This window comes from Astyanax mexicanus, chromosome 16 (genome assembly GCF_023375975.1).
Source record: "Astyanax mexicanus isolate ESR-SI-001 chromosome 16, AstMex3_surface, whole genome shotgun sequence".
In the NCBI taxonomy this organism is placed as follows: Eukaryota; Metazoa; Chordata; class Actinopteri; order Characiformes; family Acestrorhamphidae; genus Astyanax; species Astyanax mexicanus.
Window position 1 is genome coordinate 34,492,920 of NC_064423.1, and position 17,000 is coordinate 34,509,919.

General features: G+C 37.9%; 1 protein-coding gene across 5 annotated transcripts in view; it reads right to left on the reverse strand.

Moving 5' to 3' along the window:
• dennd5a (DENN/MADD domain containing 5A) overlaps positions 1 to 17,000 on the reverse strand; it is a 94,146-nt gene that overhangs the window by 13,005 nt on the left and 64,141 nt on the right. For 2 of the 5 annotated variants that reach the window (XM_049465295.1, XM_049465294.1), the window contains 7 exons: positions 16,253 to 16,487; positions 15,113 to 15,208; positions 13,840 to 13,990; positions 10,895 to 10,988; positions 8,835 to 8,966; positions 6,943 to 7,095; positions 6,256 to 6,343 (listed from right to left, as the gene is read on the reverse strand). In XM_049465295.1, the coding sequence (XP_049321252.1) occupies positions 6,256 to 6,343; positions 6,943 to 7,095; positions 8,835 to 8,966; positions 10,895 to 10,988; positions 13,840 to 13,990; positions 15,113 to 15,208; positions 16,253 to 16,487 (949 nt within the window). Of the gene's footprint in view, positions 1 to 6,255; positions 6,344 to 6,942; positions 7,096 to 8,834; positions 8,967 to 10,375; positions 10,481 to 10,894; positions 10,989 to 13,839; positions 13,991 to 15,112; positions 15,209 to 16,252; positions 16,488 to 17,000 lie in introns of all 5 variants that reach the window. The other 3 variants (XM_049465297.1, XM_049465296.1, XM_049465298.1) reach the window with 2 other exon arrangements.

The window sequence follows — 17,000 nt, forward strand, 5'->3', positions numbered from 1 at the left end:
TAAAATGTCTTAGTTCAGTCAAGCTCAGTCTAGTTGAGTCTCGGTCAGAGAGTCTCACACAGACAGTAACAGACAGACAAGTCACATGGACTAGTCAGGCGGACACAGAGGGAGCAACGACCAACTAAGCTGTGCCCGTGTAGATTTTCTGTCTGCACGAGAATAAACTCAATTCATCTCTCAAGCTGTCTCCTGATTCCTGATTCTGACTCCTGATTCCTGAAAGCCGAATTTCTAACAACTTGGTGCCGTGACCCGGATGGCTACTGAAACCTACTTGGTGAGTAAACGCCATTTCGAACTGAAGAGAAATTTTGGCTGGATAAAATGGGAGTCAGTAAATGTTATCCTCTCTGAAGTGAGAGATGCTTGTTTGTTACTGCTAGATCAGAATTAGTAACTGTTATCCTCTCTGAACTGAGAGATGTGTGTTTGTTACTGCTAGATCAGAATTAGTAACTGTTTTCCTCTCTGAACTGAGAGATGTGTGTTTGTTACTGCTAGATCAGAATTAGTAACTGTTTTCCTCTCTGAACTGAGAGATGTGTGTTTGTTACTGCTAGATCAGAATTATTAACTATTATCCTCTCTGAAGTGAGAGATGCTTGTTTGTTACTGCTAGATCAGAATTAGTAACTGTTATCCTCTCTGAACTGAGAGATGCTCGTTTGTTACTGCTAGAAGATCAGAATTAGTAACTGTTTTCCTCTCTGAACTGAGAGACGTTTTGTTTTGTTACAACTGTAAACTTAGGATTTGTTACTGGGATCCTCTCTAACAAAGAGAAACGTTTTACTTAGTGTTGAAACTTACTGCTGTAGTCCTCTGTGAAGTACAGTTTGTTGGTATCTGCTGGTAGTGTCTTTGTTTTGCTATTGTTTCAGAAAGCTTGGTTTTGTTCTCTTGTTTTCTCACCATGTCTGCTAAAGGCCAAAACATTAAGAATCTTGCTAAACCTCTTAACTATAAAAGCAGCACTTTAGTTAAGGGAGGGACTGAAATGCCGCAGTGGTCTGATTCTGATTTTGAAAGAGTAATCAGTGACATTGGGAAGAAACATATTTGTGAGCAAAAGATAACTCAGTACTTTTCATCCAAAGGTTTCTCTGCTGATAGAGAATGGACTCTTGCTGAGTGTAAAACAGGTTTAGGTTACAGCCTCAAGCACAACTCAGTTAAGGAATGTCTTTTTGTTATTAAGCATTACTGGGAATGCAAGTTGAAATCTATGGATGAAAAGTTAAAAGAAGCAGAAGGAAAGGTCTTAGAGCTAACTAGCGAGTGCAGAAGGCATAAAACTGCTACCAAACATGCCCAGAGCACATGCAAGCAACTGCAGCAAACATTGACAGAAGTTGAACAGCAACATGCCAAACTTAAGTCAAAGTCAGGGCCTCAGTGTTCTCTCCCTGTTGCCCCTACTCCAGGTCAGCCGTGTTACAAAGAGGATGGAAATCCTCAAGTAACAGTCAGGCTGTATCCTGAATTGTCTGAGAGTGACCTCTCTGATGGGTCAGAATCTGTGTCATCAGATAAAGATTCTGACCATGCTACTGGTAAAACACACTTTCCAATCTGTGTTAAAATGAGACCTTTAACTGTTGTATCCTCTGAGGTACGTAATAAGAGAAATGCAGGTGGTGAAACCAGACTAGAATTTGGGCACGTTCCTTTAGATGCAGCAACTTTGGACACAATATCCAAAGAGTTTAAACCTCCGAGGGAAATGGGGCTCGACTTCATTGACCTCATGCATAAGAAAAGGAATCTGTACTCACTACATCCCAATGATGCAGTAGCAATTGCTAGCCAAGTTCTTAACATCACAGATGGTAGAGAACTTGTTAAAAAGGTGTTGAATGCTTTGGGTGACAAAGGCCAGAACCTTGACAAAGGCTGGGAAGCTTTTGATGACTGGATTAAATGCAAATACCGTAAAACCACTGATTGGGGGCAGATTACCAACTGCAGACATAGAAAGGGAGAGTCTGCCGCAGACTTCTGTGAGAGGTTTGAAAGAGTTTTTCTGCGCCATTCAGGTATCAGCCAATACAGTGCTGGTAACATCAACAATACAACTGATGGTCCCCATTTTAGACAGCTGGTTGAGTCACTACAAACAGATCTTAGACAAGCTCTGGTGACTGCTGTTCCAAACTGGAGAAAAACTAAGTGGGTTGATCTTAAGAATCAACTGGACCGTTTGGATGTGGATCTTGAACCAAACCATGTTCCTGCATCCATACACATCCTCACAGAGAATGGATCAAACTTGGGTCCAACTCAAACATTCACTAATCAGAAAAAAGAGTGCCACTACTGCCATAGAATTGGTCACTTTTCTCGAGTTTGTCGTAAAAAGCAGGCAGATAGACACAAAATGGGTGCTAGTTCTAGAGACAGCACAATGGGAAATTCTTTTGGTGGGTTCTCACAGGGAAGCCCAGCTGGGATTTCCCAAGAACAGATATCACTGATAATCAAGACCTTACAGGGTGTCACAGGGCAGTTATCTTTGATATTCAGTGCTCTACAGGGAGTCACAGGGATTTCAACAGTTTCTCCTGCTTTGGCTTAAGCTAATTTGTCCTGCTACTTAAGCTCATATTTGTGCTATAGGTTGTTAAGAACTGATTTTGTTGGTTTTAAATCACAAAGAGAATCTTAAGTTTCTTATGAACACAAGTTGAATTTACCATCCAGGTTGAGCTTACCATAAGCTAAGTAGCATGTTAATATTATCTTATTGAGATTTGAATGCACTTTTCGAACAGTTTTATTTTGTTTTGTTTTCAGTCCTGATTAAGTTATGTTGTGTTGCACAATTTTAGAGATAATGCACCAAACGAAGTTTTTGCAGACTTTAGGTGATGTAGTTATTGCATTTAGATAAAATGAACCACTATACGATCAATTTAAAATTGTTATACACTGAATAAACCACTATACGATCAATTATACAATTTAAGTTTTATATTCTTTTCAGCTACAACCTGTAGTTTGAGTTCCTGATCTGTGGAACTCTGAGTATGGCTGAACTGATATGTTGAAAGTGATCCATATGGTTTCTGGATCAAAGGGGAAGCTAACACTAGCTTCAAAAGCACAATTTGGTCACAGTAGGGTAATACAAATAGTTTTCTCACCTGTGGTGAGATGTAAACTTCCGACAACTAACGGGATTAGAGCAAATGTCTTGTTATTTCTGGTCAATGGGTCATGGTGAGGAAACATGAAACAATCTATTTAGATGAGAATGTCTCATTGGGTTTTGTTAGTTTCTGCTTGCTCCCCAAAACTGAGATCTAGGGTCAGTAAGAGAAGAGGTGGGTAATAGTACAGAGTCCCGAGGAAGAACCATGATTTCTATTTTCATGGGGGTTACCCTTTGGGATGAAGATTTCAACACACTGTACATTATCATAGCAGCCTCTTCTGAGGGACAGACAGTGGGGATAAGCAGATAAACTACAAAAAAAAAGACATAATCAACATCAATGAACAATTTACTGCTCAGTGTTTCCTCTGTTACAGATCTGTTGGAGCCAGACAGTGCTCCAGCCAATCCAGCATGGCGAGAACAATTTGTGACGTGTCGGACGCAAGCCTCAACAGTTGAAGAGACAACTGATGTTCAAAGTGGACTTCCCAGATTACTTGCCTTTCACCGACGTTGAAGCACACGCCATGGACATCCACACGCACACACACACACACACACACAATGTGGCTGCTCACAAGTTAAAGTGGCGATGTAAGAGGAGACATCACCACATGGAAGCAAGCCTATTGGACAACCACAGACAACTACTGGAACTACTTTCTTCATTGTTCTTCAGGAACATTTTTAGGACCAAGTAACAGCCATAAACAGATCCAATACTTGGTTACATCAACTTTTCTGACATTTATGGTACAATTACAGTTGTATAGTTACAGCTCTTTAATTGTTTATACATATGACAATTTATTGTACATAGTTTTGTGATTCTCCATGTTGGGAGAATCAGAGGGAGCAATGAGAGATTCTGTCAACAACAAATTGTACTTTTATTAAGTTTTCTTAGGTTCTAAACTGTCTCACTCCTTAACCCCCCTTTTTCCCTATACACTCCTAACCTTTTGCCCCTCACCCTTATCTCTCACATCTCTCCTTTGTTTAACATATGTTGATAGAGACACCCCCAATGATGACACCCCCCACATACTCCTCCATAAACCCTTACCCTTTCTCCGCCTGCTGTGTTCAAAGCAGTTTCTCCTGTATGTAAAGTCCTGCTAAAATGTCTTAGTTCAGTCAAGCTCAGTCTAGTTGAGTCTCGGTCAGAGAGTCTCACACAGACAGTAACAGACAGACAAGTCACATGGACTAGTCAGGCGGACACAGAGGGAGCAACGACCAACTAAGCTGTGCCCGTGTAGATTTTCTGTCTGCACGAGAATAAACTCAATTCATCTCTCAAGCTGTCTCCTGATTCCTGATTCTGACTCCTGATTCCTGAAAGCCGAATTTCTAACACAAGCAATCGGTTATTCACACTGGATAGGGACCCTCATTTACAGTGCCGCTGAGCATTAACAGTTTAAAAGGGATTTAAAAAATATATATAAAAAATAGGAATAAAAACTGACATTTATTATAGACGAATAAAATATATACGTAAAAAAGGAAAAATAGGACCTTAAAAAAAGATCATAAAAATTTACATAAAAGGTAAAAAAAATTATATCTTATGAAGATATATATTTAATGATTTGATTAATAAAAGAAGAAAAATAATTAAAATTAATAAATAAAAAATATAAAATATAAACTCATTAAAAATTTGTTTAAAATAACCCAGGCTTTCTGCAGATTAATCAAAGTTTCAGTTAGTTTCAGTTTCAAATCATGAAAACAGCTCACCAAAACCTCAAACTATTCTTTATATTTTACTATATTTACTTGCAGGTCCTTTGCTTGTACTTACAGGCCCTTACTTATTTTTATTCAACTGAACTGAGTTTCTGTAGCCTCGCGCTGAATTCAGCTCCGCGCTGCGAAAGAGAGCGAGAGAGAGGCGCAGGGCATTTTCTCCGATTTATCTTTATTAATTATCAGTACATTTATTAGCTTTAGTAAGTTTAATAGCACTAATTTTACTACACTTCTCCGACCTTATTTATTAAAACGTTTATTTTAGAAGACAGAGGTTATTATGCGGGCAATGCCGCGCGCAATGCCACGCGCTGCGCTAAGCTGGCTTTGCGTGGCTAATATTCTGGAGCACTGGACGAGATTTTAATTAATAAATTAACATATTTATAATTTTAATAAATTTGCCCTGGCGAAAAGAAACAAATTATAAAATATAGCTTTATATTTCTGTGCATGTTTTAAGTTTTTTATAATTGACGGGCAGCACCAGAGGCTGACAATGTGCTTTATTTTTCAGATATAATAGCAAAGTGAAATAAAATAAATTTATGTTTGTCAAAGATATTTTCTCTTTTAATTTTTCTTTTCAAAAACTCCAGCTATTGACTGAGAATAAGCATCTGTTGAAATTCTTAAACAGCAGAATGCCTGTGTCTGATATATTAAGCTATAAGTCTGTGTACCGAACATAAATATAAATCCTTATAACTGACAGAAATAAATATGACTAATAATTATATATATAGTTACTGTGCAGATTTTTGGGAAAACAGGTCGTGACGTTAAGAAATCGGCCCGCAAAACAGCTCACACTGTGAGACAAGCGACCAAAATTTCTGGCATGTCAGAAATCCCTGGTCGCGTCCGACTGCTCATTTGCAGCTCGTATGGCCAATTAATCGGACATCGCTTCCCCTCTCACACTGCACGACAAACGACGCACGATCAAGCTAAAATTCGGCCCGATCATGAAATTCAGTCGCATCCGACCAGATCGGGCTTAAAATCGGGCTAAAATCGCACAGTGTGCGCCTGGCTTAATAGGTGACACATTTTTAATCAGAATGACTTGTGTGTTCCACTCTGATAGTGTGTGTGTGTGTGTGTGAGACTTCAGCTCCATCAAAAAGCAGAAGAGAGAACAGAACAGGTTGACTGATCAAATTCTTACAAATAAACATGAGGGGTAATATCCAGGCCGGCAAAAATGATCAATGCTTTGTTTATTGTACGATAAATCAAGAGTGTAATTATTGCAACAGACTAAACATACAATTTTTCTTCTGATATTCTGGATTTAAATTGGTGCCAAAATAAACAGGCGATCAGAATCTTACCAGGAGGGCCTAAGCTCGCCGGTGTGCCGTCCCTCTTCTCCTTGCTCTCCTGATAATGTAACAGATGCGACCACAAGGCTGATTTTCCCTGTGAGAAGAAAGGAGAAGAAGCTTTCAACAGAGGCTTATTTGAAATTTCAACTCAGCAACAGTTAGTTTCCTATAGCTTAATCACTGATTAATACCTGTACTTTATTTCTCAGAAAAAAGCAGAAGTAGCTTCAGTTAAGCAGTGGACTAAATAAATGATAAACACAGTACATTTAAAGAAAATTAAATTTATGCTAAAGAATAAACTAACTTTTATGAAACGATCTGAAGCCCCATAATATTATTCCTTATAGTAGATTAAATAAGATTTATTATGTACATCCACCCCTTAAAAATAGCATTTATGGGAAGGCAGTGGGTTGGGGAAGTTTTTTTCTATATTTTGATTAAGCTGGGTTATAATAATAGTATAATCTATATAATCATTTATTTGCATATGTGTTATGTAAGGATTGTAAAAGATTTGATTGACTTTTTTAAATGATGCTTCATAATAAAAAATTATTAACTCAAAGAGTAACACCATTAGACAGATCAGGACTGTCGAAACCACAGTGATAATACTGTCAGTCCACCCGGGACAAGTCTAAATGATAGTGCATAAATGATGTGGTATATATGAAGCTGCTGGTTTACCTGTTTGACCTGAAGGCCGTGGCTCCAGATCCTCTCCAGTAGGTCACAGAGGCTGGCAATCAGTGTGTTTTCCTCCACGCCGGTGATGCTGACCTCCCCGTGGCCCAGCTCCACCGCCTCCCTGCCCATCTTCTCCACCAGCATGCGCTTAGTCTGAGTGGGATACAGGTTACACCGGTCAGACTGCATGTATTCATACTAGGGGTGTCACGATCTCGATATTTTATCGAAATCGAATCGAAATGAGGTCATGGTCTCGAGTATCGAAGTCAAAAAGAGGATCGACGATCCCTCCCGCGCGCGCTACGCAAATAGCGCAGCGCGCTACGCAGACGTTAATAAACATCACTGTTACAGCGCTAGTCACAGTTTCACCACATCACTTATCTAACCAGCCTGTACTGATTTCTGCCCCCCAATAATGCTTTCAATAACCTCTAATAGCCTTTAATAGTCTTCAGTAGCCTTTAAAAGACTTACCTGGCGGCCGTGGTGTGTCCACTAAACTCCGTAGTTATAAACATCCTGAGGTTAGCAGCGCGCTAACTGACCTGTTTATAATGTAATCCGAGCAGTGCCTCCGTGTCGGCTGTTCTAACCTGCTGCTGTTAGCTGCTTGGGCTGAAAGATGAACTGTAGTGAGCTGTATTATCCGGTTAGTGGGGTTAAAACCTTTATTTGTTTACAGAAACAGTAAAAACGGACTGGCTGAGCTCTGTAGCCCGTGGCTGGGCTGTACTGAAGTAGTGACTGAGTGAAGGGGGCGGGGCTTGTGCTGCTGCTGCAGCTCCGACTAGTGGTTGGATGAAGAACTGCAGCTTCATGTAAGTGAGCAGTTTCACCAGCCATCCACACACAGCTCTGATAAACTGCTTGTTTTAATAGTGCACACTGTTGCTACCAAAAAAGTCACTAGATGGCATTACCATATATATCTTAATAAATAATAATAATAATATTTATAATATTTATAATAATAATAATAATAATAATAAATATATTATTTAAATTTTATGAGGCATAAAATAATAACAAGAAAAAAAAACAAGAAAATCGAGAATCGAATCGAATCGTGACCCTCAAATCGAAAATGAAATCGAATCGAGGATTTAGAGAATCGTGACACCCCTAATTCATACCAGTATATCAAACAGCATAATTAATACTGAGGATTTCAATTGCAACAAAACTCTTCTTCTTCTACCAATTTTGGTAAATATAGGCCTTTAGAGAGCACTATAAAACTTTTAAAAGGTCCAACATATTTTTTATTTTTTTTCTACAAATAAAGATTATAATATAATATAAATACAATAAGGTCAGACTTGGAGATGTGTCCCTGAGTAAGTGCACGCAAGCCTTAAAATATATATATATATATATATATATATATATATATATATATATATATATATATATATATATATATATAAACATGTTCAATAACATGTTCATGTTGCAGATAAAACAACGTCAGATTTAAGTAGGCCTTAAACAGGGATTAAACAGGCTTAAAGCCTAACAGCCCCATCATAATGTATACATGTTTACTATACTAACCACGATGCTCAACCATTCTGATAAAGGCATCTCACTAAGGCTGAACGTGTAAACTTTTAGAGGATATTAGGTCATTCTTTTTAACTGTATTTAACTGTACTAACATTTCTCTGTAACCCTTATCTGTGTTGGATTACAGGCATTGGTCCAATCACTACATTTTATTAATGTATATGTATCAGCACTGATATCAGCACCAGCAGTTATGCAAGTTAATATATCAGATATTGGCACTGGTTTACACTTGCACACTGGTGTATCCAGCATTTTGCTGTAGTACTGCTCTGTAATACCGTCTTCCACTTTACAGCAGAATACCAGTCATTTTTTACCTTATTCCTGCACTCCTTCAGCAAACCCTCCACAAACTTCCAGTTGGTCTGAGCGATGACTGATGGAGACAGGTTGGAAAGCTTGGGCTGGCGGATGGTGGTGCCGAGGTTCCGGGCCTCCTGGATGTACTTCTGTAATCACAGAATGATGACGTTAGAGGGAGCAGGATGTGCACGTACGCTTTAAATGTGTGGGACGGACAGTCACTTCCACGAGGGTCTATAAGAGCACAAAAGACCACCACGCTGGGTGGCTGGGATATTTCAGACTTTCTTATTTAAGTACATTAAGAGGTTCAAAACTGCAAAAAAGCAGATTAAACTGCAGCAGGTGAATTTATTTACAGGGTATTTTCAAGCCATGTTTTACAATAAGCATAGCCACTACTGCTGTTTTTGATATGGGATGTTTGGCTGGTTTCACAGATGTAAACTACACATTTACACTGTCATTTACTCTTTATTTCATTTTTGAGCAATATTATGCTCCTGGTCACAGACGCAAATATTCAATATGTTTAATATCTGACTCAGTCGGCGACTAGATGGGATCACAGAAAGAAAACCCCGGGTCCAAAACATACCATAGCTGAGTCTGACCACCCTACCATTCCCACTGTTAAATCAATAAATAACTGATAAACTCTAGAGGGAGCCAGCGAGTGAGTCCTCTATGAATAGGGGGTAAATGGAGTTCAAATTAAAAATTGTTCTGAATATTTCTTTAATTTTAGAAAGTAGAATAATGTATTTTACTAAAAAACTAAGAAAGTTTGCCTGTTCATATCAGTTTATCTAAAGAAAACAGGTTTTAAAACACTAGCTTTACTGCTATTGTGAGCTGATTGGCTGGCAAGCTAATCATTTTGAAGTACTTCTATTGGTCCATTTATCAAGAAATTTTGGCACAGTGTAAAGGGAAGTTTTACGGTTAAAATTACATAGTAAAATAAAAATCAAGATACTTGTTTTTCATTGGACAGCGACAGTATGCATTTTGTCATTTGACAGAGAATATGAACCAACATATAGTTACTGAGACTGCATGTCCTTCATTATATATTTAGGTTGTTTACTGTCAAATGTATTGTGTTTAATAAACAGGTGCTTGTTTACAAATGTGAAACTGGTCACCAGTAACAGTGTAGGGGCTAGAGTAGGGAAAGCCCTATTGCAAGAATATCCAGTTCCAGTCCTGGAGAGCAGGGGTCCAGCACAGTTTAGTGATTCATTTACTCACATTAACATTAGTTCTCACACAAGAAAGTCTAAACTAAAGTTTGTTTTTGTTACTTTGTTGCATATTTGTTTTGATCATTTGATCCGAACACTTTTCACACCTGCTATTTTGGTTTGTTCCAAGCTGAAAAGGTCTGAAGGTCACAGGTATTAAAGCATCCTCCGTGAGTTTAGAATGTGTTTTTAAACAGAAATCTCAATAAACTGTGCTAAACTCTGGACTGGAGCTGAATAACTCTGCTTGATGCTGTTTCAGGATCTGTGTGAAGTTCACAACATCTCACAGGCCAACCAGCACATACCGCGTCCACCTTCACAGACTTTATACACGGCCTGAAGGACTGAGAGAACCAGTAGTAGTCCAGAGCCACAAGCAGCTGGAGCTCAGGAAACAGACACTCCAGATGCTATAAGTATGTGTATTAGTGTGTGTGTGTGTGAGTGTGTATTAGTGTGTGTGTGTGTGTATGTTTGAGAGAGAGTGTGGAAAGGACAGTGCAGAACATCAAGGTCATGCAGGAAAGGAAAAGAAAAGAAGGGAAGGGAGGAAGAAAAGCGGAAATAAGGAAAAAAAGTGGAGGAAGAACAAAAAACAGAAGAGTTAATATAATCTTACTAAACAGAAAACGTGAAACAAACTTTAAACTAAGAGAAAAGTGAAGAGAGAAGGAAGTGAAGAGTGAGACAGAAACACAAAGAGTGAGACAGAAACATAAAGAGTGAGACAGAATCATGCAGAAACAGGCTAGAGTGAAGTACAGTCGATAGGACAGATATATAACACTGGACGGTTATCAGTAGAAGAGAAGTGAAGTGCTTGCCTCTCTCTGATCGTTGTCCAGGTAAAGATGCTCAGCGTGCTGTTTTTGTCTGTCCCTCCTCCTCCACTGTGCAGGAGCACTCCGCTTAGCCCATCTAAAACAGAGAAAGAAGACCAATAGATCAATAAACAGAAGCTCGTCCATGTATACACAATGTTAGCCTTTGTTTCACCCTTTTACTGCTTTTAAAAAAGAATCATGGACACTTTAATTTACTTAAAATGCACTTTTATTTAAAAGTGCATACAAATCAGTAGTAAAGTAGTGCTTATTAAATATACATATGTAATATAGACATTTAAACCTGCTTTAAAATGAGTAACCTAATTGAACTGAAGTGCAGGAAGTTGATTCTCGCATTCGTCCAGTGCATGAAACAGAAATCAGTGAATGCGTCCAGTTGCTATTAGTTTAAAGACTCTAAAAGTAACATAAGCTCTAAAAAAGCTTTTTTATCTTCACTAAATTTGCACAGCAAAGAAATATTTGAAACATTATAAAAACAGTACATGCACAATACATTCTCATAATAAACCCGTTTCTGCATTAGCTCTAGCTCTTAATGATCTCTCTGTACAGTTATTTTTATTATGTTATCAGAGGAGGACAGGTTCCTCTTACTGAGTCTCAGTTCCTCCCATGGTTTCTTTTTCTGAAGGCTGGTTAATCTTTCTGCCTTCAAGTTAATAAGTACTGTCTAGTGTGTAGCCTGCACAAGTGTCCTACACAGCTGTGCACTCTTATACTTTTACACATTTATAGCTGCTGCTGTCCACACCTTGCTGGAGAATGTCAGGCAGCAGCGTAGATTCAATATAATAGTATAAAGTATAACTTGACCTTTAGTGTGAGGGAGTTTTTCCTTGTCATTGTTGCCACTGCTGCTATTGTTACTTTGGTGTTTACTCATAAACGGCTTGGATCTGTATCTCTAAAGCTGATTTATGACAACAATTGTGGTAAAAAGTGCTCTATAAATATATTTTAATTGACCTGAACTGAACTAAACTTATCTGAATTAAATTGAATTTCAGAGGACTTATGTTTTATCTATTTTTTTATTTTTGATCTACAATAAGAACATGGTTTATTAGCATTAGTTTAATCTGTAATAATCTCGATTTGATGAAAAAGTTGAGCCGAGGTGAACTTTATGCAAATGAATGCATCCTATCCAGTGCATCTATCCAATTAGAGAGCAGGCGTTTGGCTGATAGGTGTCCTCAGCACAGTGTATAAAAAAAGATTTTAGTTCCGCTTTCAGGCGTTTCAGAGAAGCCTGGAAGAAAAGCTAATCATTGCATTTTCAGGCTTTCCTGTTCTTTATGATCAATCTCTGATCAGAGTAATACAGTGTGGAGAAAGGTTAAAGAGACTGTTGGGGTCTCTGGTGGGTTTTGAAAATATTAATATATCATTTATTTAGAAAAGTTTGCTTTTGTTAGTTTATATGCTATTTGCTCACTAGTCAGTGTTATGAAGCTCAATCAAACATTTATATTTATACATAGACATTTATATTTATTAGTTTATAGGTAATAAAGCTTGTGTAAAATCATTTTCCATTTATTAAAACGGTTTAATTGCACAATGCAGGGAACGCCTTTTGTAACGCCTACATGCAACCAATGGGGGAGGGACAGGGCGCGATGTGGAGCAGTGTAAATGCAGCATAACTCACATCAGCTCAATGATAATTATGAAAATTTAGCTTATTCAGCCCTTATATAGGGTTCATACACTTTTTAAACAATAAATTTCCATTACTTTTTTAATGCCTTTAAGGCAAATTTTCATGACAACATGAATTGATAATATGCCTAAAATTAATTTGATTAAAAAAAAAAAACTTCAGCATCTTCAATAATAAAATGTGTGTCAAATCCTGATAGATTCATTGTGTAAGCTAAATTAATTACTTACGGCGTCTCTCTCCCCTCCATCACGGACATGTACACCACCCGCAGCATCCGCAAAGCAACCAGCATTGTGAATGACCCCACTCATCCCTCACACGAACTATTCACCCTCCTGCCTTCGGGAAGAAGGTACCGCAGCATCCGGTCCAGCACGACCAGATTCTGCAACAGCTTCTACCCCCAAGCCATCAGACTCCTTAACTGCAGAGACTGAACTGATGTTTTTTCTGTACATGCACACACACTCTTACCCCACTTACCCCAGAAAATGGAAAGCACTAAAAACCCTACTACCTCACTGGACTCTATTGCACACTGTGTAATAGAGTAATTACTACCTAACCTGGTCTTTTTTGCACACTGCAAAATTTGCACACTGTCTTGTTATTTATTATTCTTTGTCTGTATTGTGTTGTATTGTCTGTCTGCACTTTTGTACTGTTGCACTATTGTTCTGTCTACACTGTGTTTATGTGCACCATGGTCCTTGGAGGAACGTTGTTTCGTTTCACTGTGTACTCTGTATATAGCTGAAATGACAATAAAAACCACTTTGACTTTGACTTTGACTTTGACTACTGATTTGTTAGCTTAAAATAGCTTCTCTGTCAATAAATTAAAAATATTTGTAGAGCAAATTTCCATGACTTTTCCAAAACTTTCTGAGTATTTTTATTTTTTCAAAACTTCTCCAGCCCTGAAAATTGCTTGTTTGAACTTCCATGACTTTTCCAGGTTTTTAATGACCGTATGAACCCTGATTATAGGACCCAAATTTTTCACTTCAACTGTTCACTACAATATACCCCAAACTGAGCATATTATACTACTCATTCTGTATGTTAATGATCACTGTAGTAATGGACATCATTATCACTGGATCTGCTTTCACACTGCAAGTTTTAAAACAGGTAAATAAATATGGAGCCCTTCTTTAAATACCTACATTTCAGCCCCTATACTTTACCACATAAAACAGTTAAAATAAATCCTGCAGTGTGAACGCTTCTGGCTGGATAGTCTCACTTGTTACTGGTGGGTCCGGTGGACAGCACGTCGGACTGCAGTCTGGGGAAGAAGCCCGGTTCGTAGCGGCCCTGGCCGATCTTCATGTCCAGCAGGTGCGGATGGAGAGCCGTGTGGTCGATCTTACACATCCGCACCTCTATGGCTTTCTCTGAGGGACAGACAGAGAAAGAGGAAGTTTAATATGGAGCATTAAGGAGAGCTGCTGATGAAAAACGAGCGTTACGTCACCCGTGGGCCTACTGTGCAGCGCGTGAGTCAGGGAGAGTGAGAATGTGATAAAAAACAATAAAGCAATTTATCCTCTGATTCTCACCCACACAGCATGCTGTGAGTAAGAACATTACACAACCCTCTGCCTCCTCTCAGCACTGATCAAAGCCTGGCTCAGACTCCACCACCACCCAGTACATTACGCCTGTTAATGCTGTCGCTTTTCATCAATGGTTAGTACATATATGAAACTCCCACAATGCATTATTCATATCTGATAAAATCGAGGAAAATTGGGTGCCTTGAACCATCTTAAACGACAGAGATTGTTTTTGTCTTTTATAATAATTAGTGAGACATCATGGCAGATTAGAGCAGTTTTTGTCTTTATTGATGTACAGTATTTAACCTACAGGTCAGCTTGTCACAGTAACGATTTCTGTTTGGTTGATATCCTGTCCTATATTAATTAATGGGATAAACTGCATTATTGTTGTTTTCTCCCAATTTAAGCTAGGCTGATGGCACGCTGCATGACCTGGATTCCAACCAGCAATCTTCCGATCATAGTGGCAGCACTTTAGACAGCTGGATCACTCAGTGCCCTATTATTGTTATTTTAAGATCATTTTATTCCACTGATATAATGATAATATATTAAGATAATAACCTGGTTAAAAAAAAGGTAAATAAATGTACATGATAAAAAAATATATATGTGCATTTTTATTTGTAATAGTAGTAAAGAAAATAACTAAACAATATACAGTATGGTTATTTGTTGGAGGGGCTCAAATAAGAATATTTAAGGATATTCAGAAATGGAAATTAAAATATATATATATTTTTAAATAATATATAAGGACTGCCTTTTTTATATATTGTATGATAAGTTGATAATGTACTCAGTGTGACAGGTCTACTTGTAGGACGACTCTAATGGAGTAGCAGGATTAATAACGACACTACACGATAATCAAAGTCACTCCCATAATGCATTGCAGGGCTTCAGTCTAGTTATCCACCACCAGGGAAACACAGGCTACTTTAAATGAGAGACCTGAATTACTCAGGTGGGCTTTGTTCTCCTGATAAATCGGACGAGGGGGAGGGGCCACCAGATCAACTTTCTGAAAGCGCTGTTTATAGAGGGTTTCTGAAAATGGAGAGTCACAACCATCAGTCACAGTATCACAGTATCACACACATCACATCACAATCACATCATCACATGATCCACTCACTAACATTTGGCATTTGTGTGTGTTTACTGGGGGTATCACTGACAGGACTTCTCAAGATATTATATTATTATGACATCCCATGATAAAGGTATGGATGCAGAATTATACTAAGATATTAAAAAGGTGTCTAAAAAGTACACATATACAGCTCTGGAAACAAATAAGAGACCACATAAAAAGTATGGGTTTATTTGGTTTTACCCAGTTAAAAAAAGCTCTGGAATATAATCAAGAGGAAGATGGATGATCACAAACCATCAAACCAAACTGAACTGCTTAAATTTTTGCACAAGGAGTGCAGGCATAAAGTTATGCAAAAGCAGTGTGTAAGACTGGTGGAGGAGAACATGATGCCAAGATGCATGAAAACTGTGATTAAAAACCAGGCTTATTCATATGATTTCTGAACTCTTTAAACTTTATGTATATGAACTTGTTTTCTTTGCATTATTTGAGGTCTGAAAGCTCTGCATCTTTTTTTGTCATTTCAGCCATTTCTCATTTTCTGCAAATAAAAGCTGTAAATTACAATATTTTTAAATGTTATTTTTTAAATGTTTTAAATGATACCCCATGATAACAATGATATTACAATTTTCTATGATACTTTACATCATCTGAGTTCCTGAAGAGGATAAAATACTCCTAAATAAGCAAAGAGCAAGAATTATAGATTTATTCATTTTAGAGCATCTATGTTGTAAAAAAATATTGATATTTCATGCCACATATCGATAATGCATCACCAAATAAAATTGCGATATCGATATTATGCCCGTCCGTAGTGATTTTATACACTATATGTCCACATGTTTGTGGACATTCCGACATTCTCTGAATGAATGTATCTAGTGTCTGTATCTGTAGAGAAGTAAAAGTACTGACAATAGAATGAGAATATCTGGAGTACATAAACATAAACCTAATCTATTGACACACTGTCCTTGTTGTCTCACCTGCTTCATCTATGTTGGTGCACTTCTGGTACATGGAGGTGCGCAGTGTTGGCGTCCGGACGTTCAGCAGCCGGATCTTGTCCACGCGGGAGTCGAACACTCGCAGCGTGTGCTCTTTGTCCTCGTCATCGTGGTACAGGATCTTACTGTCGATGAAGGAGGCGAACATCTGCGTCTCCAGGAAGCGGGAGAGGAAGGGCAGGTAAGGCTCGGGCTGGTCAGACAGGAAGGAGGCCTGTAAAAAAACAGAAAGAAAAATCATCAATGATGTTAAAATGAAGAAAACAGAACACGGTAAAGAACATTTAAATGGGCAAAATTATTAGTATGGCAAACATTTGTCACAAAGAATTTGATATAATTTTTTATATAAATAGTAACAATGCTGACACCTGTGGTGTAATTTATCATCACACTGACAGCTCTAGTTTCTGTGGCTTAAAATCAATCTCAAAAAAACGTTTTGAAAGTTTAAGGCCCTTAATTGACCTAATATTTACAAAAACATTATTGGAGATGGTCACATATACAGAGACGATTCTAGAATATTAGAGAGTACTTGCACTCTTAATACATTTTAACATTAACTGATATATTATGCTCTGTAATAATGAAATATACTTTTATATTATAATATAAAATGCTTAAAGAGCCACTTAACCCTAAATTATATTTTTTCCATTAATTTACTTTGGTAAGCAGACACATCACTATATGCAGAACAGTCCATCAATAATTCCAACCATCT